The sequence below is a fragment of the Lethenteron reissneri genome, chromosome 10 (assembly GCF_015708825.2).
Source record: "Lethenteron reissneri isolate LAM-NWPU_2019-01 chromosome 10, ASM1570882v1, whole genome shotgun sequence".
Classification (NCBI taxonomy): Eukaryota; Metazoa; Chordata; class Hyperoartia; order Petromyzontiformes; family Petromyzontidae; genus Lethenteron; species Lethenteron reissneri.
Genome location: NC_083788.1, coordinates 2935551 through 2959839, shown reverse-complemented (window position 1 = coordinate 2959839; position 24289 = coordinate 2935551). Strand labels below are relative to the sequence as shown.

Below are 24289 nucleotides of genomic sequence, written 5' to 3'. Positions count from 1 at the left end.
TTTGTTGGAAACAAACCGACGGAGCGCATTCAATACAGGGAGGAGAAATGGACTGTGGCACTTGTTCAAAGAAAACTAGAAGAGGAGGGTGTGGAGGAGGCCATTGCTCTGCACTGCATCATCCATCAGCAGGCCCTTTGCAGCAAATGCCTGAAGTTTGACAATGTGATGTCTGTTGTTGTGAAATGCATCAACCAAATCAGATCCAGGGGCTTAAGCACCGGATGTTCCGTACTTTTTTAGGAAATGAGGAGTCAGAATATGAGGATGTGCTCTACTTCACCGAGGTACGTTGGCTCAGCAGGGAAACGTCTTGAAGAGATTTTTTGAGTTGAGAGCAGAGTGAAAGCCTTCATGGAGAAGGATCAGGGTTGCGATTTCCGCATGGAAAATGCGGGAGGGTTCAAATTTTCCCGCATTTTTGCTAAAGTCAACCGCAAACGGTGGAAAGACTACTCCTATGACCGCGCGCTTTAACAACACGTAATGCGTTCTATTGGAAAGGATACATGCAAGGCCCAGCATCACGTAGGGCTTTGAGTTACTGATTGGAATGAATATATGATTTCCGCATTTCCGCACAAGAACCACATACTTTATTCAAATGCGGAGCCGTGATTACGAGCACATGTACATGATGATCCTTTCCAATAGAACGCATTAACGTGTTGTTAAAAGCGCGCGGTCATAGGAGTAGTCTTTCCACCGTTTGCGGTTGACTTTAGCAAAAATGCGGGAAAATTTGAACCCTCCTTCCGCATTTTCCATGCGGAAATCGCAACCCTGAGAAGGATGGGGTGGCTGTTCCTGTGCTAAGTGATCCCAATGGCTCATGGACTTCGCTTTCTTGTGGACATCACGCATGAGCTGAATGTACTGAACCAGAGAAGTTACAAGGCCAGGGGCAGCTCGTCATGATGCCTATGACACCGTGTAGAGCATTGCTCAACAAAAAACTGGGTGTTATGGAAACCCAGCTCTCTCAGACAAACCTTTGCCATGTCCCAGCAATGCAAGGCACTCCCTGAATGCAGGCACACCATTCAGTGGTGAGAAGTATAGTTGATGCCATTTTTGAGGCTACATTATGGAGATTTGATCACAGATTCTGCAGACTTCAAGACCACAGAGCCACTTTTCAAATGTTTGCGGATCTCTTCTCCTTTGATGTGCAAGATCCCCTCCTGTGCTTCAAATGGAGCTCATTGACCTGCAGTGCAACTCTGACCTCAAAGCCAAGTTCAGGGAGGCGAGTGGAAAAGACGACAAGCTTGGGCAATTTTGCGAGAATTGAACCCCAGCTTCCCTGAGCTTTCCCGAATGTTCAAGCGGACCATGTGCCTTTTTGGGAGCACATATTTGTGCGAAAAGCTCTTCTCCACCTTGAACTTCAATAAGTCCAAGTACAGGTCCAGACTTACTGATGATCATCTTCAAGCCATACTGAGGGTCGCAACTGCTTCCTCCCTCAAGCCAAATGTGGCTCAGCTATGTGAGAGGAAGCGCTGCCAGGTCTCCGGCAGCAAGAAGTAGGCAAGAGAAGCCATGTTCATGAGAACCGTTCATGTTCTTCAATATTCTATTCATGTTCAGAAGAACCCATTGAAGTTAAATAACTGTTAGTAATGACATTTGAGAAGTTTGATTTTTTAGCAAAGTTTTTTTTGTGGAATACCTGATGCGGCCCAGCCTCACCCAGATACTGCCTCCAGCGGCCCCCAGGTAAGCCCCTGCTATAGAAGAATAGGTCCGCAGACCCATCAAAGTGGTACGCCGTACTACTCCGCCTCGTCGAGCGGCATCAAAATTTGATGGGTTAAGCTGTGGGAAGTGAAATAGACGAGCGACCAATAAAACACTATGTAATATGGGGATGACGGTTTTTTGCTATTCTCAAAATAATACACATGCAGTCATGCAAATATCTGATTTAACACAGCACAGCAAAACCAGTTTCACCATTCAATTCCGCTCGTCCAGGCGAGTAGAATTCAATTACATTGATTCGATGCGACGTTTCTTATGGGATATAATAAGCGACAACATTTGGACCCCAAACGAAGAGGATTCTGGGATGTTTGTGGTTTTTTGACAATAACTCTGGATGGAATAGTCGCAGACTCATCAAGGGGGTACTCGTACTACTCGCCTCGTCGAGCGGCATCAAAATATATGAGTGGTTAAGCTGTGGGAAGTGAAATAGACGAGCGACCAATAAAACACTATGTAATATGGGGATGACGGTTTTTTGCTATTCTCAAAATAATACACATGCAGTCATGCAAATATCTGATTTAACACAGCACAGCAAAACCAGTTTCACCATTCAATTCCGCTCGTCCAGGCGAGTAGAATTCAATTACATTGATTCGATGCGACGTTTCTTATGGGATATAATAAGCGACAACATTTGGACCCCAAACGAAGAGGATTCTGGGATGTTTGTGGTTTTTTGGCAATACCTCTAGAAGGAATAGTCGCAGACCCATCAAAGTGGTACTCGTACTACTCGCCTCGTCGAGCGGCATCAAAATATATGAGTGGTTAAGCTGTGGGAAGTGAAATAGACGAGCGACCAATAAAACACTATGTAATATGGGGATGACGGTTTTTTGCTATTCTCAAAATAATACACATGCAGTCATGCAAATATCTGATTTAACACAGCACAGCAAAACCAGTTTCACCATTCAATTCCGCTCGTCCAGGCGAGTAGAATTCAATTACATTGATTCGATGCGACGTTTCTTATGGGATATAATAAGCGACAACATTTGGACCCCAAACGAAGAGGATTCTGGGATGTTTGTGGTTTTTTGACAATACCTCTAGAAGGAATAGTCGCAGACCCATCAAAGTGGTACTCGTACTACTCGCCTCGTCGAGCGGCATCAAAATATATGAGTGGTTAAGCTGTGGGAAGTGAAATAGACGAGCGACCAATAAAACACTATGTAATATGGGGATGACGGTTTTTTGCTATTCTCAAAATAATACACATGCAGTCATGCAAATATCTGATTTAACACAGCACAGCAAAACCAGTGTCACCATTCAATTCCGCTCGTCCAGGCGAGTAGAATTCAATTACATTGATTCGATGCGACGTTTCTTATGGGATATAATAAGCGACAACATTTGGACCCCAAACGAAGAGGATTCTGGGATGTTTGTGGTTTTTTGACAATAACTCTGGATGGAATAGTCGCAGACTCATCAAGGTGGTACCTTTTAACGTAGCGGCCGTCACGTAGTTCACTTTCATCGACCATATCGAGGAGAGCACTGCAGTCAGGATCACGGCAGATGTTGTGTACGTGGAATGGTGGTGCTGTTATTTTTACTGTTATTTTATTTCAACCACGAGATGGCTAGGTGGCAGCCATCTCAAGCCAGAGGACGAGAAGACTCAAGCCGCCACGCATATAAAGGATTTATAGTGAAAAACTTTGTTTTTACGGATTAATTTTTTTTATATTTTTAATTTTAACCACGTAAGTCCCGCTGAGCTCCATAGCGCTTTTATAAGAAGCGACCTGGCCACAGATGATAGCTCAACAAAGTGGCTTCTCGCGTGGACATTTAGAGCACCAAATATTCTCAACACGTCGACTCTAAATGTGGATGGGAACACCGCAGCACCGGGAGAGAAATCCACGCGACCACGTGGAGAGAGACACCGCAGACTCCACATCTAGAGCAGCAGCAGCAGCAGCAGGCGTCGGGGTCGAACCCACGACCTCCTGCACACCGGGCGAGGTAGTTAACATCTCCTAGCCACCGTGGCGACCCGAAGCCTTCATCCAGCAGTGGACTGCCAACACGGCATGGGGCATCACTGCGGGTCTACAAAGGTACCTGGTTGGAGGATGTGGAGCTGAGTGGACTTGCCGATGAGCGGTACCGGCGGTGTCAAGATCGGCCTCTGTGGAGGAGGAGGCTCGTGAGGGACGCTCACAACAACGAGCGGAGAGGCGGGCGGCTAAAACGCGGCGAGTTGGCACAGCTGGTGGCGTCTGCAGCCATCTCGAGTCGGTCAACCCCATGGCACCTGCAGGGTTCTGCCCCGTGACCTCCTGTCAGCGAGCCTTCGACACTTCGCGTGGCCTAAGAGTGCACCTAGCCTGGCACCAACGCCGCGGGGACGTCACCGCCACTTAGTGGCGAATGGTGACGGCTGCTGCTGCTGCTGTTGTTGATGCCGCTTGTGTGGACTGTCCTACTGTACGTTGACTTCGATGATTTTCCGTGGGGGAGGTGGGACCAGCGATGGACGAGTCCATGTTGGTGTCTGACAGGGGGGCGCGGGAGCCCCACGTGGACAGACCACCCCGACACAGCCGCATGCCTGCCAGGCTATTTTGCCGACGCCGGAGGCTCTGCGCAGTACTACGCCTCCACACCCCACCCGTGTCAAGCGACGACTTTGTCGTATAAAGTCCATATACCCAGCGTTGCCCGGCCGGACAATACATTTTAAATCTTACAAAATCTTTTAAACATTACATACCAATGACAAAACTACTGTCTAATTACTTTTTAACCCCACGCTCAAAAAATAAATTATTTTAAAGTTTACTGTGCAAATAGTCATTAAGCTGGATGAGCGGACTGCCAGTATATAACGTGCACTGTTGCCTCATTATTACATTGCGTCAGTGCACTGCGAGTATATAATGTAGACTGTAGCCTGCTTATTAAGCTGCCTCAGTGTACTAACAGTCTATAATGCTGACTGTAACCTGCTTATGAAGCACAGTGGGTGTACTGCCAGTCTATAATGTTGCCTGTAGCCTGGTTCTTTTATTAAGTTAGTAGATTGCTAACACTTAGGCTTTCGCTAACATTATTCATAAACACCGTAATTCTGTTTAGATCGCCTTCTTTATTCACGTGCTGTAACACTCCAACCACCCCACACGGCCCAATCAGTACTAAAGTGTCCCGTTGATGAAACAATCATAGTTCACTGCTTTACGCCACCGGTGTGTTCAAGCGTTACAACACTACAATTACCATTTAGGATTGGAAAACAAATGTATCATTATGTTTAAACCCCACGCACCAATAATCGATTCTTCACATCTTCACTGTACTCATTGTCATTCAGCTGGGTGAGCGTACTGCCACTCTATCATGTACACTGTAGCCTGCTTATTAAGCTCGGTGCTTGTACTGCCAGTCTATCATGTACACTGTAGCCTGGTTAATAAGTAAAGTCAGTCATTTTGTAACACGTACGCTTTGCCAAACATTAATAACAAACAACCTTATTGCCTTTACATCGCCTTCTTTATTAATGTGTTCTAACCCTCCACCACCCCCCACGGCCAATCACTAAGAAAGTGTCCCGTTCATAAAAGACTAATAGTTCACTGCTTTAGCCCACCGGTGTGTTCAAGCGTCAAACCACGAAAATTACCATTTCAGAGTAGGACGTTTCGCTTATGCTCGAGATGACCATCGAGATGACCATTGAGATGACCATTGAGCTGATCATGGAGATGATCATGGAGATGACCATCGAGATGATCATCGATATGATCATGGAGATGACCATCGAGATGATCATAGAGATGACCATGGAGATGACGATCGAGATGACCATCGAGATGATCATGGAGATGATCATGGAGATGACCATCGAGATGATCATGGAGATGACCATGGAGATGACCATCGAGATGATCATGGAGATGACCATGGAGATGACCATCGAGATGATCGTGGAGATGATTATGGAGATTGACATGGAGATGACCATCGAGATGACCATGGAGATGACCATCGAGATGACCATGGAGATGATCATCGATATCATGGAGATGACCATCGATATCATCATGGAGATGACCATGGAGATGACGATCGAGATCACCATCGAAATGATCATGGAGATGATCATGTAGATGACCATCGAGATGTTCATGGAGATAAGCATGGAGATGACCATCGAGATGACCATCGATATGATCATGGAGATGATCATGAAGATGACCATCAAGATGACCATGGAGATGACCATCGAGATGACCATGGAGATGATAATCGATGTGAAAATGGAAATGACCATGGAGATGATGATGGAGACATGATAATGGAGATAATCATAATTGAGATGATCATCGACATCATAATGGAGACGATCATAGATATGATAATGGAGATGATCATCGAGATGATCATGGAAATTACCATCGATATATTCATGGAGTTGACAATGGAGATCATGAAAATGACCATGGAGATCATGGAGATGGCCCTCGAAATGACCGTGAAGATAATGGAGATGATCATAGACATGATCATCAAGATGGCTATCGAAATGATGACCGTGGAGGTGACCACAGATGATCAGAGGTGGCCTTCAATGAGATGACTATCGAGGTGATGACCACGGAGGTTTAGGCTCTCGGTATCGCCCCTCCACCACCTCCGCCCCGCCCCCCTCCACACGTGGCCACGCGTGGCCGTGTATGCGCACGGGCGCGTGTGGCTGTGTCGCTCTGTACACGTGTGTTCGTGGCGGCATCGTCGTCCGTCATCTCAGCGCTGTGATCGTCGCCGTAGCCCGTCGCCGCTCTCGTGTCGTCTCGTGTTGTCCGTCCGTGTGTGCGTCTCTCGTGTTCTCCAAGCGCCTCTTCTTTTACACCACGATCGCTCTCGCCCTCAATGATTATGAAACGCGCGGGGCAGGGAGGTGGGTTTTATACCGTCGACGCAAAACGTTTCGAGGGCGTGGTATCGTTTAGCTGTAGGAGCTTGGGTGGGATAGGGGGTTGTTTTTTTTAATCGATTATGATGATTACGACGATGGTAACGATGATGGGTTTTGTTACACGAAGGCTGCGTGCGCTCAGCACCAGAAATGGGGTTAAGGGGGGGGTGTATAGGTTTTTTTTTACAGACGGCACTTCCAAAAATAACGTGTTCTCTCGTCTGTGTTTTGTACATATTCTGTTTCGAATAAAAAGTACACACGCGTCCCGCAGAGTCTGTCGTCGTGGTGGTGGCTGACACGGTCGCATCGCAAGGCTCCTGTTGCTCACTCCTCCTTGATGGTCATTCCCAGGCGTGGCAGCACGCTGCTGTTTGGCCGTCACGAGTCGTGGAACCAATTTTGAATTCACGAGCAATTTATTTTTAACACGCGACATGACGCCGCTTTCCGCACGGACGGGCCGTTGTATTTTTCTAATTTGGTAAATGATAGTAAAAAACATCTATCTTAATTTCAAGAGCCGCCATGCCACGTGAATACAAGACGGTGGGTCCTTAATAAATAGCGGCACGAAGCGGTCGCTTAAAGAGCTGCAATGGGCTTCCGGAGCCGCAGGTTTGCCCGATTCCTTGACGTAGACGAATATGACCTCGCAACTCTCTTGCATGGAAGAAAACGAGAAATACACGTTCCCAAAGAGGCTTTCAAGAGGGGGACACACGAATGTTCACGGCTAATCCCCCATTACAGGGGGCAACATCGGAGAGTTCTGCACGGTGTAGCCAACGCTACCCTCGCCAACACTGCGGAGACAGGGAAGGGTTCCAGTCAATTGTTTCCACCTTCACCGTCACACACAGCTCCCTCCTTCACACACAACTCTCTCCTCTTCATCCACAGCTCTATGCTGCTGACGGGCCCTCGTCACCCCCATGGCCTCCTCTCCCATTCCCTCCCTTCAAACGCACTGCTGCGACATTGGCGTTTATTGCATGTTTCGGTGGAATTTATCCAAATGAAGTAAAAATCCTGATTCTAAAATGTATACACACATTTGATGGGTGCAGTCATTGTTAGCTGGGCCAAAGCCATCCACTCGTTAAACTCGAGAACCCGTTCAATCACAGGCAGTGGCTGCAGCCCTCACTCCAACCCACGGTGTCAGTGGCGCCGGCTCGGCGCTAGGACCTCTGAGCTGCCCCAACCTCCTCGTGGCATCTCGAGCGGTGTGCCGCCACAAAGTTGTGCTAATTAGCAGGACCGACTCTTTGGTTCGGTCCGCCGTGAAGATCGAGCGAGCTCGAAAGTGTCCCGTTGCAATGAAAGGGGTTGAGAAATCGCTGCTATCGAGTACGTGGATAAACCTATGATCGATCGGGGCTGTGGCTCTCGCACAGATCTGGAAGATCGCCGGCGAACGGTGGAACAGCATGGACGTCCGGAATGAACGCCGCGTTCGAGACCCAAGCATCAACCACCGCACACCTCCTGGCATGGACAATCCTCCGCAAATACACCGCTGTCACCAGGAACCGCACCAGAACATCAACGGAACGATGCGCACGTTTTAACGAATGGAACATTAGAGACGAGCCACAACACGCAGCAGCAGGAGTGCGACTGTGGTCATGCAACTCAAGCTGTGGACCGTAGAGCAAACCCACACACACGTTGTGATACATGGAGACTCGTAGAGACCCATAAGAGACTCGCAGAGAGAGAGGTACATTAAAGAGCAGCCACAGCGCGACTCAAGCTGTGGACCGTACAGTCAACCACCGTCGTCTCTTGCTCGAGGGAAAATGAGCTGACGTGACTGCAAGGCCACCTCGTGAGTCCTGTGTCTGTAGACAGACCACTGCCAGTGCAGTCGCATGCAGCTCAATGCGAAGCAGTGCTGGTTGAGATTATAAACTAAAGCAAAGTATTTATATTTAAAATTACCAGGTAAGGCCCCACTGAGCTATGTAGAGTTTCTTTTTTCAGCAGCGGCCTGGCTGTCACAAGTGAGAGCTCAACGAAGTGGCTTATCACGGAGACATTTATGGCAGACGCAAATAAAGAGACGCGTGTTTGTTAAATGTAGAGGGAAAACGGACCTGGAGACAAATCCACGCGATCACGGGGAGAGAGAAACCGCAAACTCCAAATATACAACAGCAGGAGTCAGAATCGGAACCGAACCCACGACCTCCTGTATACCACGCGAGGAAGTTAACATCTCCTCGCCACCGTGGCACCCCACACAAGTGAACGCCTCGACTGCCTCACAGTGGTAGGAGCTTATCAAATAGAAACAGATCAAGTGGCGTAGTCTCTTTCATATCTGTCTCTCCGCATACACTATATACATCACGAGCTACACATCCACGGGACCAGTTGTGTTGCCGGTATCGACATGGCGATGTCGGCAGAAGAGAGGCGTTTTACCCTTTCCGGAAATAACGCAGGAGGTGATAATTGGGTTTTTACCCTTCTATCTGGCAACAAAACTGACACCTTTTTACAAGGAGTCATGTTTGCATAGACCACAATACCTGCAGTCATGATGGAAACAAAAAACATAACTCTGATAATGTGCACTGTCCTTGAAGTTGATGGTCCACACCCGAGACAGCTTTCCTTAGAGCCTAGTCTCACATGGGTTGGACCAGATGATAAAAGGGTAAAAAGCCAATTATCATAATTTTTTACTGGCAAATGATATTCCAATGGTGTAAACGCAGGAGGTGTCAAGACGCCCAAACACCAAATGGACTCACCGATTGCAAGGCGTCGAGTCTGCATTAACCGCACATTCACGGATTGGTGTTTGCATCGCATCTGTGCTGCCGATCGCCTCCTCGTGTCGTTGTTCTCTGGCCTGACAACTGGTGGGTGGGTCAAGGCCATGAAGGAGGACGTCTCTGCTGGAGGCCACTGTCGTGTCAGGGACAAGGCGTGCATCATCAGAGCACGTCGCTTTGGATGCTTGACCACAAGCGCGACGTGTGGTCAATGCAGACTCGATGCCCTGTAGTCGGGGTGTCTATTTGGTGTTTGCGCTTCGTAACACCTCCTGTGTTATTGTCGGAAAGGGTATGAAGACTTTTATATTTAATCATCATCATGATGATAATTAAATTATATTGAAGCCGTTGAAGTAAACAGTGGTTTAAAATAAAATGTCACAATCAAATACTCGTGCTGCTTGATTCTCAGAAAACATCCAATCTTCTAGGAGACATAAACACTGACACGCATTAACAAGGGGCGAAGTTTCTCCAATGAACACGTGAATGCACATTTGAGCACACTGCACAGAGTTACACACTTCTGCAAACCTTGCACGTTACACACAACAGAGAGCAGCATTATAGGATACAGAGCTACTATTGACCACGGTGATAATAGTAATAAGAGTAATAATCAGAGGAACTCGCTGACAGTCAAGACGATGGGGCCACGTGTATTCACTCTCCCTCCCGCCCCCGGCCGCCTCTGCCCACCCAGCAGCGGTCGCGTTGACCAGCGTCACTCACGGGGTGACGGTTGGTCACTCACGGGGGGGGGGGGGGAGATGGCACGAGCCCCCCCCCTCGTGCCCCCCACGAGCCCCTTCCCGTGCCCCCCACGTGCCTCTCGCGTCTCCAACGTTGTAACGATGACGAGGGACCACGTGCCGAGTTTGAATGTCGCCATGTTGATGATCGCGGTCGTTGCCAAGGGACACGACGGTCACGTGAGGCCCGTAACGGGCACAGAACTCCAGCACGGCGAGAAGAGCAGACGTGTTTGTGTGATTCTGCGTCGTCCCTGCTCTCTTGAACGTGAACAGCGGCGACACTTTCAACAACCTGAGAATCCCATCGACCGATTATGCCACGAGAGCTTCCCCAAGGTGAGCGTCGGACTTTTAAAGGGAAATTATCAACATTTTTACCCCAAAAATGTCAATTTCTTCCCTGTGAAGTACCGGTGAGGACGCTTGACACCGAGGTTGAGGCACACGTGTATTTATTTTACAGGTCGTCACGACAGGACAGCACTAGAGGGGGTATCGGCCCCCTCACCCGTATAACTGGGGATACACCACTAGCTATCCCTGACCTACCCCGAGTCCTCCACTAACGGGCTAGGGGAGGCTGTCTGGCCCGACACTGGTGAGTCGGGCTACGGTACCCGGAATCCCAGAGTGCTGACTCTGGTTCACGGGACCACGCCGCTGGCTCGGTCCTGCGCGGCCCTGACAAGGGCGGCGTCTCAGGGGAGTCCAGGGCTCTAGCTACCCGGGTCTTCAATCTTCCCTCCTTTGTTCTAATACTGAGCCTCGAGCTCTCTCTGTCATCCCCTTTTATACCCCCTCCAGGATCACAACCCCGGGCAGCCCTACCCCCAGGCTGCCCGATGCGGACGTCGTTGCGGGCACCCCCCCTCGCTTACTCCCGGAGCTCCGCCCACTGTGTTTGTTCGCCGTTTGATCTTATGTACAAACAGCCCCTCCATAACAGCCCTACACCTGCACACGCACACACGCACACCACATACGAGACAGGCAGCACAGTAGAATAAGCTAAATGTTTAATTATATTCTAGATTTGATATTTTCGTGACTGCAGGGATCCATACTCTTTGGTTCTTTCGGTAAAGTCACGGACTTCAGCAATTGTTTCTTGCTGTGGTTGTCCCACCTGATGACGGACACTTGTGTTGCGCCCGAAACGTCGTGATTTAATTTATTAAAATATATACCTACGTGACTCTAATTATATTGTACTAGATCTAGAATTAATATTGTACTAGCTTTACTACCCGGCTTCGCCCGGGACTTGGATTATTGTCTTGGATTAATACGCGGAGGGTGGGGGGGGGGGGGTGCGTGACGTCAGTATGCACACTGCGTGACGTCACTAGGCATACTGCGTGACGTCACCGCTCCCTGGCCGTGCAAAATGTATCATTATTGTGCCCCCCCCCCCCCCAAATACAAAAGTCTATTTTTATATTTTTTCCATTGCGTACTGTCTGGAAGTTGCCCACATGCCAAATATCAAGTTTGTTGCATGTTGGGAAGTATGTTAAACATTTCGAACAGACACATTCAATAATGTACCGTTTTTGTACATAGATGAGGTAAAACGATCGTTAAAGTATTTATTCGTCCATATTTGGTCAGAAGACGACGTGAAACTAAATCGACAGCACGTCAACAGCACTGCTGCGAAGGGAAACAGACACAATAGATGGCGCTGTTGAAGTGGGGCCATGACCCACGTGCCCCTGCACCTGTGGAGGCCGCAGTGTCGCTATCGACACGGATCGTGCTGAGTGGTTGTGTTCTGGTGCAACCTGTTCGCCACTGCCCACGCAGCAGCAGCAGCAGCAGCACCACCCGTATGGTTTAATTGCGTGTTGGTCGCTTTAAATAACCAATCTCGCGATAAATAGTCACTCGAAAGGCTCGAAACGCCGAGCTCTGCGTGTGGGGGTTTGGGGTTGGGCCAAGTGGTCGTTGTAGGCCGTGATTCGTGTCGGGGTGAAGCGGTCGCGTTGACAACCGTCACTCACGGGGAAGGGGCAATGGGGGGGGGGGCAAAGGACCCCCTGAGCGACCAACCGTCACTCACGGGGGGGGGGGGGGGGGCAAAGGACCCCCGTGAGTGACCAACCGTCATACGGGGGGGGGGGGGCAATGGGGGGGGGGGGGCAATGGACCACCCGTAAGTTACCAACCGTCACTCACCAATTCAAAATCATGAACTTTATTAATCGTGGATAAATCCGATGAGCTATAAAGCTCTTTTAAACGATTTCAGGAAATTACACCAATAACAACAAGAGAAAAGTATGAGAAAAGTAAGTTAATCCCGAAAACGAAATGAGCTCCACTCTTTTTAAATCCTTTATATTAAGTTCACTTGCGCGCTTGCTTGCTTGCGCGCTTACGACCGTGCAAATCTTTCGGTCGTCTTTTTAACCCACTTCCCGTGATCCAATCGAGCTGGCATTTTGCACACAGACTCGCTGTGTGTGACAATTTATTTTCGTAAAAAAATGTTTAATTTTTTAGGAAAAATAAAAATTCATATGTTATTTAAAATACCAATGTGATAAAAATGAAACTCTTACTCAATAAAAACAGAAATGAATAATAAAATGAAACTGATGCCACGCATATAAAGGATTTATAGTGAAAAACTTTGTTTTTACGGGTTATTTTTTTTTTATTAAACCAGGTGAAGCCCACTGAGCTATTTAGTTCTTCAGAAGCGATCGACAGGCCCATGTCTGTCTCCAGTGGGAAATGTAGAGCCGTGTGTTTGTCCGCAGTGTAACATGTGATCGCTGTGCTTCTGCTTCTCCTTCTTCTTGCAGTTGGCGACCCCCGCGAGGGATCCCGCGGGGCTGTGCCCGGGACCCCCTCCCCGGATGAAGCCCGAGGCGCGGCGCGGGTCGCCGTGCCGGAGCTGACGGGAGCCGCGCAGGCGGCGGCGGGGCCGCGTCTGGGGGCGGAGCCTCAGGTGAGGGGGCGGGGCCCCGGTGGCGGGCGGGGCGGGGCCCGCTGGCGCCACTCAGCCAATCACAACGCTGAGAGTGCACGGGGTGGGGGAATTGTTACAGGAAAATGATAGGCGACGTTTCAGACAATGGCCCTTCTGCAGAGCACATCACATCAATTACATAACGTCGCCTATATAAAATTGCCCCAAAAGTCAGGACACAGAGTTACCGTATTTATTTGAACTAGTCACAGAGGATGTTATCAAAATTAATGATAGTTAAATTGTTAACTTTAAGAACAAATAATGAGAACTATGTAATGTCAGTGTTAAGATAAATTAAGTAACCCTGTGTCTTAACTTTTGGGCCAACTTGTATTTTGCACTCCTATGATGTTTGTGTTGTTCGTTGTTGTAACATTCTTACCCGCCCCGACTGGACATCTGTGAAAAAGAGCTTTATAGCTCATCGGATTCCTCCCGTATAAATATTCTGACTTTGATAAAAACGTGTTTTACATATATAAAGTATTCTTAAATATATAAAAGCGACGTTTCAGTTAATGCCCCTTTTTCAGAGCACATCACAGTTGGCCCTTCATGACGTCGTTTGTAAGAGGGTGGCCGAAAAATCAGGATTAGTGTATTTATTTGAACAAATCACGGAGGATTATTTAGTTTAATTTTAACAAATGTTAAAAATGAATTTGATTAACATGAATGCTCGATTTATCTTCTGAAATGCATTTATGACCTCTTTTAAACTACAGCTGCCTTCTCTCTCGCATGCATAACAACAAATTGAATTAGTTCATCTTTAGTCAATGGCCGTTCTTCATATAATATTTTACGAGTTAAAGTGAGTTTGGGGTTACTTTAAAAATACAGGTGTATACTGTAAATATATTTTGCTTCTGAGACAATTCATGCAGATCGCCCATAGGTTCATGGACTAAAATTGTATTTCTTTTGGTGATAAAACAGTCCCGCGTGTGTTGGGATCCCAGTCCAGATGGGAGGAACAATTGTGGATGTTTTGACTACGTTGTGTGGCAGGACCCAACCACGACTGTGGCGTGCGGAGCAGAGGGCACCTCGTCCGGCAACGACCTCACGGTCTTGGCCCCCACCTCGTCCAACGAGGTGCTGGTGGCGGCCGACGAGTGGCTCTGCACGCAACCCTGCTGCCTTCCCCATGGCCGGCCGGAGCCCTCCCCTGTACCAGCCACAGAGAACATCAGCGTGTCTGTGCCTGCACCCCAAGGTGAGTGTGCAATCACGCGACGTCGTGGCATCTCATTAGGGTGGCAGCCACCAACGCAAGGGCCGCTTTGGAGCCACTGCTGTTGCCGTTCACGAGTAACACGGGGAGCTCAAAACACCCAGCAGCCAACGCGACAGGCAAATTATATTTTTCGCGAACTTGAACCTGACACTTAAATGTGGAGCAAAATCTTCGTGGTTAAGAGTAGCAGTACGGGTGCTGGCTGGGGCTACTGAATATCCACGCCAGCCCCATCGGCAGTGCAGCGCTCTGCGATGACACCGGCTTCCGACCCTTTGTGCAGAGGAGGACGACGGCATTCCGGCGGCACGGCTCTCGTTGTTTGCACCGGAGCGGCTGAACCTCCGGTGGGAGAGCGACGTCTGCAAGGGTGCCGGCCTGCGCAACCTGGGGAACACCTGCTTCCTCAACGCCACGCTGCAGTGCCTCGCCTACACGCCGCCGCTCGCCAACTACCTGCTGCTGCAAGAGCACTGCAGCACCTGTAAGTACCCTCCCCCCTGGCACTCTCGTTTACCCATGGGTTAGGTTATTATGTCAGTTATTTTGCTGCGATACATTTCCCACGTGATAAGCCACTTCGTTGAGCCATCATTTGTGGTCCAGGTCGCTTCTGAAGAAGCTAATAGCTCAGTGGGCTTTATCTGGGAAGATGAAAAAAAAGTTTAGTTTTATTTGTAGATTTTTAAAAGGTGATTTGTTTACCTTTCCAATACTTTGTACTCTGATCGTTTTTTGTATTGTTTGGTGTTGTAATGTTCTGACCCAGTGCCCCTACTCGACATTTTTTAAACAAAACCTCTTAGCTTATCGGATTCCACCAGTATAAATATTATGATTTTGATAAACACGAGCACATGTGGCGATAATTTTTAATAGGTCGGACAGATGTGATGCAATTGGTACTTAGACGCAACATTCATTGCGATTGTTGCTGGTGCCAGGATTCTAGCCTTTCTTGTTACTCCCCAGCTGGGCTGAGTGCAAGTGGCGTGCGCTGACGGATTGTGCCACCTGTGCTCTCGTTCGCAGGCCAACAAAGCGACTTTTGCCTGATGTGTGTCATGGAGCATCACATTGTCAGCACGTTCAACAACTCGCAGAGAGTGCTGACACCCAAGGTCATAACTAAGAACATCACGCGTGAGTCCCAATACTACGTTCACACTTGCACTCGCAGGAGAAGTTATCCCCCGCGATCTTTCTCCATCTGTGTTCCAAGTCCTTTGCACCACTCCTTTTGCCATATATGTTGGGGAGCTCTTTAAGGATGTCATCAGATCCTGTACCTGTCACTTTGTCCCCATGTCCATTTCTCTGCAGGCATCGCCAAACACCTGCGCATTGGGAGACAGGAAGATGCCCACGAGTTTCTGCGATACGTGGTAGATGGCATGCAAGCCTCATGCCTCTATGGCCACAGCGAGTGAGTACTGCGCGCCAGTCAACATGCGGCAGTCGTTCTGCAGTTTGGTACCTCACGGCTTCCTCTCGGTTTTCTGCACGATTGTACTTCAACGTCTGTGAAAAGCTACTCACACTTTTGTGTGAACACCTGGGAGATGCAGAGGACCGGCCCTGCTGACACCACGGTTCTTTCACCTTGGCCCTGACGTGGGCCATCTTTTGTTTGTGCATTTCACATTGCCGATAAATATCGGGAAATTGATGTCTCGATGTGCGGTGTCCCCGTGACGACATTCCTCGTGTTGACGAGCGGCACGTGGCACGCCGAGCACAACAAAAGCGCCGGGCAACAGCACCGCGTGATGGCTGCCAGCTTTCCCCCAGCTCTGTGGCTGTTCCGTGAAGGTGGCTGCCCTGTGCAGACGCGACCACGTTTGGTTGCTACAGAGCACGCGTTGCAGTGCTGAAGGGAAAGAGTGAATCGACAGCTCGGGCAATGGTGCAACTCTCACACACGTGTGTGCATCCGGTAAAGGTGTTACTACTGCTGCTGCTGTAACCACCGTGTGGTGTCGTTCTCTGTGACTGGCAGGCTGGACAGATACACGGAGGCTACCACCCTCATTTACCAGATCTTCGGGGGTTACCTTCGATCACGTGGTGAGTTGTGCGCACTCCTCTAGAAACTTGTTCACCGCGAGCAGCAAGTGCACCATCACAGTGTAGACGTGCTCGCGTCGCAGCGTTTGCACACTCTCACGCACGTGCAACACAGAATAACCTTTTACCAGTTGGTGAAAACTACCAATTACCAATGTCAGTGGGGAGCGTGCATTTAGTTTTACTAAGTAACATGTGACGTCCCTTCCTAATGCGTGTGTGCTTGTGTTTTGCAGTGGAGTGCATGCAGTGCTGCAACCACTCCGACACCTTTGACACGTGCCTGGACATTGCACTCCATATTAATGTAAGCAATGACGAAGCCATCGATTAACAGTTATAGATCTACGTACGGTGCGAAATAAGTTAAACGTACATACATCGCATACGTGAACAACAACCCCCATTCGCCACTAAGTGGTGGTGATGTCACCACGGTGCTTGTGCCAGCCTGAGTGCACTTTAAGGCCATATGAAGTGTCGAACGCCCGCTGGCAGGTCACGGGACAGACCCAGGTGCCATGGGTTGACCGAGATGACTGGCCGATGCACCACCTGTGCTCCCTGCTGTGCCAACATCCACCACACACACGCCTACCTGAATCAGCCACTTAACATCCAAACACACTGCCGGTAGCGTACGTGATCTCTTTTTTTGGTCGTACGATTTCATACAAGATGCGGGTTTTCAGAATTACCGTCACAATAACATTCTGCAGATGTTCATGGAATGCTTCTTAGAGTCCTCATTTGCGTTTCACTCTGTCGACCAACAGAACTCATCAGATCTTGTGGAGGCATTTGAAGAGTTTTTTAACAAGGAGACGCTGGACGAATACACCTGCGGAATGTGAGTTGGGCATCGTGTGTTGACACCCTGGAATCATTTGTAGCTTCAAAAGTCTGCAGATTAAATCAAATTATAATAAAATATTTTAATAAAATTTTATGTAAATACATTGAAAATAACTTACAATATATAATAAAAGTAACAATTTTTTATTTTAAGAAATTAAGAAAAATTAACAAACAACAAAAAGAGAGTAGACTTATTGTTTAAAGTTGGGTAACGCGTGCGATGGCTGGCGTTGTTGTTGTCGTGCAGGTGCTGCTGCAAGGGGGAAGCGACGAAGACGATGGCTCTCCACCGCCTGCCCAACGTCCTCACCGTCTCCATCAAGCGGTACAACCTCTACGGCGTCAAGATCAACCGGGTAACGATTCTGCCCCTCCACATCGTTCGAATTAAATTACTTAATGACAGCCCTTTGTCAGTTCAACGCTGGAGAAAATGCCTCTCCATGTTGGAATAGGTCCGACAGATAGACTCGCCCCCCGTCATGTGACTGTAGAATTTCCACCACTTGCTCAGGGCTATGAACAGGAGATGAGCACCGTCTTCAACGCTCAAATTAGCGAGACATCACGTCACTTTGACGTGTAACTTAGATGGTGCCCATCTCTGCTGCCCACCCCACCACCCCTGCCGTTTCCTCTCCTAACATTTGTCTCTGTGCACTGCCTCCCCCTCCTGTGCGCTGCCTGTAGAACATCACCTACCCGGAGCACCTGGACATGCAACCCTTCACCTCAACGTCTCAGGGCGAGCCCGCGATCTACTCCCTGTACTCGGTGCTGGTGCACAAGGGAGCCAACTCCAACAGGGGTCATTATTATTGCTACAATAAGGTAATTCCATTCGTTACTATCAAACAAAAACAACGCACATCTGCAATGCGCCCATAATGTTACCAATGTCCGATAGGGAAGAATAATTAAAAGTCTTGTGTATGTTCTTGCGTCTTGATGCACTCATGCAATTTCTACTTAAAGTGTATACTTTATTTGTATTTAGTGACTTCCATAGCATTTCTACACTTTGCACTCCAATCGGTGTTGTATTGTTTGTTGTTGTTGTAACTTTCTGACCCGCCCCGACTGGACATTTGTTTAAGAGCTTCGTAGATCATCGAATTCTTTCAGTACAAATAAAGATTCTGATTCTGATGAAATTGGTCCAAGGTCATCCATGCAGTGATATATTCAGGCAGATCGTTTCGTAACTTCAGCACCATCACAGCAACCGTAGCACGCTCTGACAAAGGGGTGATGCTCTTTACGAACTTGTTGTCTAGAGTGTGTATTGCGTGTTGTTATTACATCAACGGAGGAATCTGGGTGCAGTTGTGTAAACATTGTAACCAAGTGTAGCTGTGCTTTGACTGTGCGCAGATCAGCGATGGACAATGGTGCTGCATGAACGACTCCAACGTGCGGCACGTCGACACCAAGGCTGTGATGAATAAGCAGGCCTACGTGCTCTTCTATATTCGGTAAGTCACATTCTCTCCCCTCCACTTTAACCTGCACTTACAACCGTCCCCCAGACCAGCTCACTGGAAAGATATTGTCTTGTGCGAGCAGCAGTGTCTCCTTTAAAGGCAGGTGTTAACGGTTTGCGACGCGTTGGTGCGTGCATGCAGGTCCCCAGAATTGAACGCGCCGCCAGCGGAGAGCTACTGCCCGCTGGAGCACGTCAAGGCGACGTCCTGGTCGTGCCTTAAGCGGCCCCACTCGGCGAAGGAAGACCCCGGACCCAGTTACCGGACAGCAGCTCTCCTCACCGGCGCGCAAGGTAAAGGATGGATTGGAAACGCCGTCCTGTGTGCGTGGAAATGCCCAGGGAGAATGTACACCCTGACAGCGCATCATTTTATATTAAGGGAATGGTGAAGTACAGCGATCTTCTTGTTTATACTTTAGACCGGTTTTGTTTCATTCTCCCAATGTCGAGCGGTTTGGACTTTAGCGCCATCATCTTCTTTATCTCCAGAAACCCAAGATGTCGGACCGCCCCAACGGGAACAACTGCCGGAGCCACTGCAAGTGCGACGGCAGGAACAGCAGCAGCAGCAGCTACCGGCAACGCCAGACACGCAACAGCCGTTGCCGCTAGTCCCAGAGCAGCCACCACCACCACCCCGATCTCACAGCAGCCGCTGCCATTCCACCAGCAACCACCGCCAGTCCTACAGCAGCCACCACCACCACCGCCGCAGGTCTCATAGAAGCCGCCGTCAGCACCACAGCAGCTGCTGCCACCGCGTGTCCCACAGCAGCCAGTCCAACAGCAGCCAGTCCAACAGCAGCCAGTCCCACAGCAGCCAGTCCAACAGCAGCCAGTCCAACAGCAGCCACCGCCACCAGTCCCACCACAGCCACCGCCACTCTGGTCGCACAGCAGCCACCACCGGTGTAACAACTGGCACTCGCCCCACCAAGATAAGTCGCTGGTTAAAATCCATGATCACGTGTCTAACCTCTTGCTTCCCCTCAAGATCAAACTAATTTTGAGAGACATTTTACGAAGGCACCAGGTAGAGGCTCACCATGGCGTCGCCCGCCCCCCTAAAATGTATTCATCGCCGGCTCCACCACCAGCCTCTGAAATCACTTGAACATCATTGGAATCACCTTAGACTCGACATTCTCACTCGACGACCACATTCTCAACACAATAAAGAGCTGCAATCACTAGCTCAAGGCCTCATGCACGCCCGTCCAATGCTGACAGCCGTCCGACGAGATAGAAAACATTTAAAGCAACTCTGACCTCACAATCCACGAAGAAAGAAAATATTTTTAAGTTCACTAGGTTTGCTTTCTACCTGATGACGATTGCTTGTGTTGCAATCGAAACGTCGTATTCTATTATTTAATTTATTTATTTTCTACGTGACTTTACCGAAAGAACCAAAGAGTATTTACACTATGAGACCTCCTTTACCAGTGGCAAAGGAGGTCTCATAGTGTAAATGCTTACCCCGAGCTCTCAATACTCTGATAGTGTGCTGTTTTTGAGTTGTACGCCTTTTGGCGTCTTCTGGTCCAACACCAATGGAGACTAGGCTCTAAGAAAAGCTGTCTCGGGTGTGGACCAATCAACTTCAAGGACAGTGCATATCATTATCAAAGTTGTTTCTTTTTATTTGCATTTTGACTGCTTGTGTTGTGGTTATTGCAAACATGCCTTGTATAAAGGTGTCAGTTTTGTACCAGTTTAAAGGGTAAAAACCTACTATAACCAAAGAGTAATTCATGCAATCACGAAAGCTTCAAATCAAGTTTTAATCCACGAAGACTTGAAACACCCAGCACGAAAGTGCTTAAAATCACGCCAGCCATTCTGGGAAACAGGAGCCAAGATCCATGCAGGCGGCACCAACCCATTATGTCTTGGGGTTGATGTTTATTCCCTGGCCAATCGTCAAGAGAGTTGGCACCAGGAACGTCATTGTGATGGTGACCGCAAAATGAACTGTCCCATTACAAATGAAGACCGAGATTGCATCCTCCGCAACGCGAGGCCGGAGTGCGGTCTCAGTGAGGTCGTGCAAGGTATTCCCGTACGGTTCTTGTCTCTGTTCATGTAAAATGCGGGGCTTTTATTTTGCGTTGTCTCGGGGATTAAAAAAGTAACCGCTGTTGCAAAGTATTTATTTATTGAACTGTGAATACGTCGGCACTTTTTAAACTACATATCTGTTACTTTTTTATGTACGGGGCGTGCACATTTCAATGGACACGCTAACCGTAGCGCCAAGCCGTTACCACGTGAAATGTACGGATAAATGATGAACTTCGCCAAGCACTTTATTTCCATCATCCACGATACCTCCAGAAATAGCGGTTTCTGAACTCGTGAATGTAGATCGGTGACAATTCGGTCTCCTCGGGGTTTTTATCGTTTGTACAAAAGCAGCTCAAAGTGTGGGAAGGGAAAGCGAGATTAATGTTTTCCAGAGATTTTGTCTACCTCGTTTTGTATTTGCACTTGAAATGAATATATACTTGTCGTGACAAAACTGGTCTCGCTTCCATTTATTACTTTGCCATCGCAGTGTGTGTGTGTGTATGTGTCTTTGTGTGTGGGTGTATGTGTGTATGGGTGTGGATGTGTGTGTGTATGTGTTTGTTTAAATGTGTGTGTGTATGTGTTTATGTGTGTATGTATGTGTGTATGTGCGTGTGCTCGCTAACAGCACTTGCCCCAACAGCCTGTTTGGCTATACGGGGGGTGTTTGTCTTTGTATGTCTGTGTGTTGATGGGTGTGTACGTGTTTGTGTGTGTGGATGCGCGTGTGTGTATGTTTAACTTCTTTAGCACCACACACAGCCAACCGTGCTAATCTGAGGTGTGGGGGAACGACAACAAACTAAACACAAAAAGCAGAAGTGGCGTGCAACTAGCACAGGAGTACACTTGTGTACACGTGCACTTGCTGTACTTGTCAGAAACGTGTGTGGGTAAGAGGTCAACACCGCCTTGCTGACCTAATTAAATGTTGAATATAAAAAGTGGATAGAAGGTAAAGGTACAGCCCCTGCGGTTGTTCACGCCACTGCCGGCAAATGGGGCCTCCACGAGAGGGAGCTGCAGAGAGCCCCTGTGAGGGTAATTGGCCTACTCCTCCACACTGGCCAGGAGGTCTTGGAAGAGGAAGGTCGTCAAATATGAAGTTAGATAAACCTGCCGCTTACAACATTTGACCGTAACGCGTTTGCTGGCGACGCGCTTCTTGCCGGGCCCAAATCCAGGGCGGCGTGTGAAGAAAAACGGGGTCCCAGAGAATGTTGACTCCAGCACTGGGGGGGTGCCGGTACACTGGGGCACTGCTGTGGGTGTGGTTTCTCAATCGCCCAGCCACGTGGAGGAGTAGCCACTGATATGAAACGCAACGCCATCGTCTCATCTAATCAGCCCGTTCACCCGTGAAGCGGTGGCACGGCCCTTAGCTGCCATCAAAGTTCGATTCCCGGCCACGGCTAACGTCGGTGCTGAGTGACATCTGAACAGATATTTGGGCTGCCTCCCCTTCACACCAACTCGTACTGGTGAAGTATGATTAAACACCCCCCACCCCCCCCATTTACTGACATAGAGTGGGGGGCTCTTACCTCCGCTGTGGATTGACAGAGGGCCGCTGTCTAGGCTTAGCCCACGCCAGGATAATCGCAGCATCCCTCTGCAATAGCTCTGCTGTGACACCTGAAGGCACACAAACACACAAGTGGGTGGCCAGGTGAGGGAGGGTCACGTCTCATTCAACGAATAAAAAACGAAAAGGAACCCGCCACGGATATTCACCAAGCGCCAATGAGAGCGTCGTGGCGATGCTGCTCCTGTCAGAAACCCGCCACACGATGCAGTGCGGGCACGAGTTGACAATTTAAACCCCACGCACCCGCTACTTTGCTTGTCAACACCCTCAGCATTAAATGAAACTGCAGAGTTTAGTTTAACATTCAATGATTGTCCTACACTAAGTAGTCATTTAATTATCGTTTAATGAGTCATTCGATTTAACAACGCAAAAAATGTGAAAGATCGTAACTCAAACGCTACAGCTATTGAGAGAGCTATTGTGGAATTCTGTTAAATCCAAGAAAAGTAACTTATTGCAAATTTTGCATTTTCATAGTAATGGTTTGAAAATTATTTCACACGGTTAATGATGCAACTACTGGCACAGGACAACCGCAGCTCAAGTGTGAACGCCTTCACTATGAGAGGGGTCACCCTGCAGGGTTGAGTAGAGATCTCTATCCCACCCTGTATAGAGCAGTCAACGCGTGTTTAATACTGAGCACTACTCAGTGCACACGGCGGCAAGAGCGCACTTTATGAATGGAATCGGTCATCATTGACGAATGTTGGGGTCTTTTTCGATTTAAAGCTTTCGTGACTGCAGGGATTCAAATTCTAGGTTCTTTCGGTAAAGTCACGTAGAAGGGAAATAATAAAATAATGAAAACAAAACAATACAATTCTCACGACGTTTCGATTGCAACACAAGCAATCATCATCAGGTGTGAAACCCACAGCAAGAAAATTGTGGTTTTCACACCTGATGATGATTGCTTGTGTTGCAATCGAAACGTCGTGAGAATTTAATTGTTTTATTTTTATTACTTTATTATTTTCCTTCTACGTGACTTTACCGAAAGAACCAATAATATGAATCCCTGCAGTCACAAATGCTTTAAATCGAAATTGTTGCGTTTTAGCAAATAGCCCCAGAGTCACCCAGTTCCACTCGATATTCAGCTCGAGTTGGACCGAACATTCGGGTCAGACGGCCACTTGAGAGGGTCGCACGCATCTTCAATGGAGCCTCCATCAAGGCATTGTTGCATTTCCCGATGGGCCAGAGCAGCAACTGATGCCACCCAAAGGTGACGAAACCTTTTAACGTAGCGGCCGTCACGTAATTCACTTTCATCGACCATATCGAGGTGAGCACTGCAGTCAGGATCACGGCAGATGTTCTGTGTACGTGGAGTGGTGGTGCTGTTATTTTTACTGTTATTTTATTTTAACCACCTAAGTCCCACTGAGCTCCATAGCGCTTTTATAAGAAGCGAACCTGGCCACAGATGATAGCTCAGCAAAGTGGCTTCTCGCGTGGACATTTAGAGCACCAAATATTCTCAACACGTCGACTCTAAATGTGGATGGGAACACCGCAGCACCGGGAGAGAAATCCACGCGACCACGTGGAGAGAGACACCGCAGACTCCACATCTAGAGCAGCAGCAGCAGCAGCAGGCGTCGGGGTCGAACCCACGACCTCCTGCACACCGGGCGAGGTAGTTAACATCTCCTAGCCACCGTGGCGACCCGAAGCCTTCATCCAGCAGTGGACTGCCAACACGGCATGGGGCATCACTGCGGGT

General features: G+C 48.5%; 1 protein-coding gene across 1 annotated transcript; it reads left to right on the top strand.

Annotated features, from left to right (window-relative positions):
* The first annotated feature begins 11965 nt into the window (after positions 1–11965).
* Positions 11966–19972, top strand: LOC133340713 (ubiquitin carboxyl-terminal hydrolase 36-like). The gene is made up of 14 exons (XM_061549104.1): positions 11966–12002; positions 13076–13191; positions 14257–14464; positions 14769–14969; positions 15518–15706; positions 15809–15911; positions 16485–16552; positions 16789–16859; positions 17329–17402; positions 17658–17766; positions 18101–18241; positions 18785–18885; positions 19036–19187; positions 19386–19972. The coding sequence occupies exons 1-14, from the start codon at positions 11966–11968 to the stop codon at positions 19898–19900; spliced, it is 2085 nt and encodes a 694-aa protein (XP_061405088.1). The 3' UTR covers positions 19901–19972.
* Positions 19973–24289: the final 4317 nt, after the last annotated feature.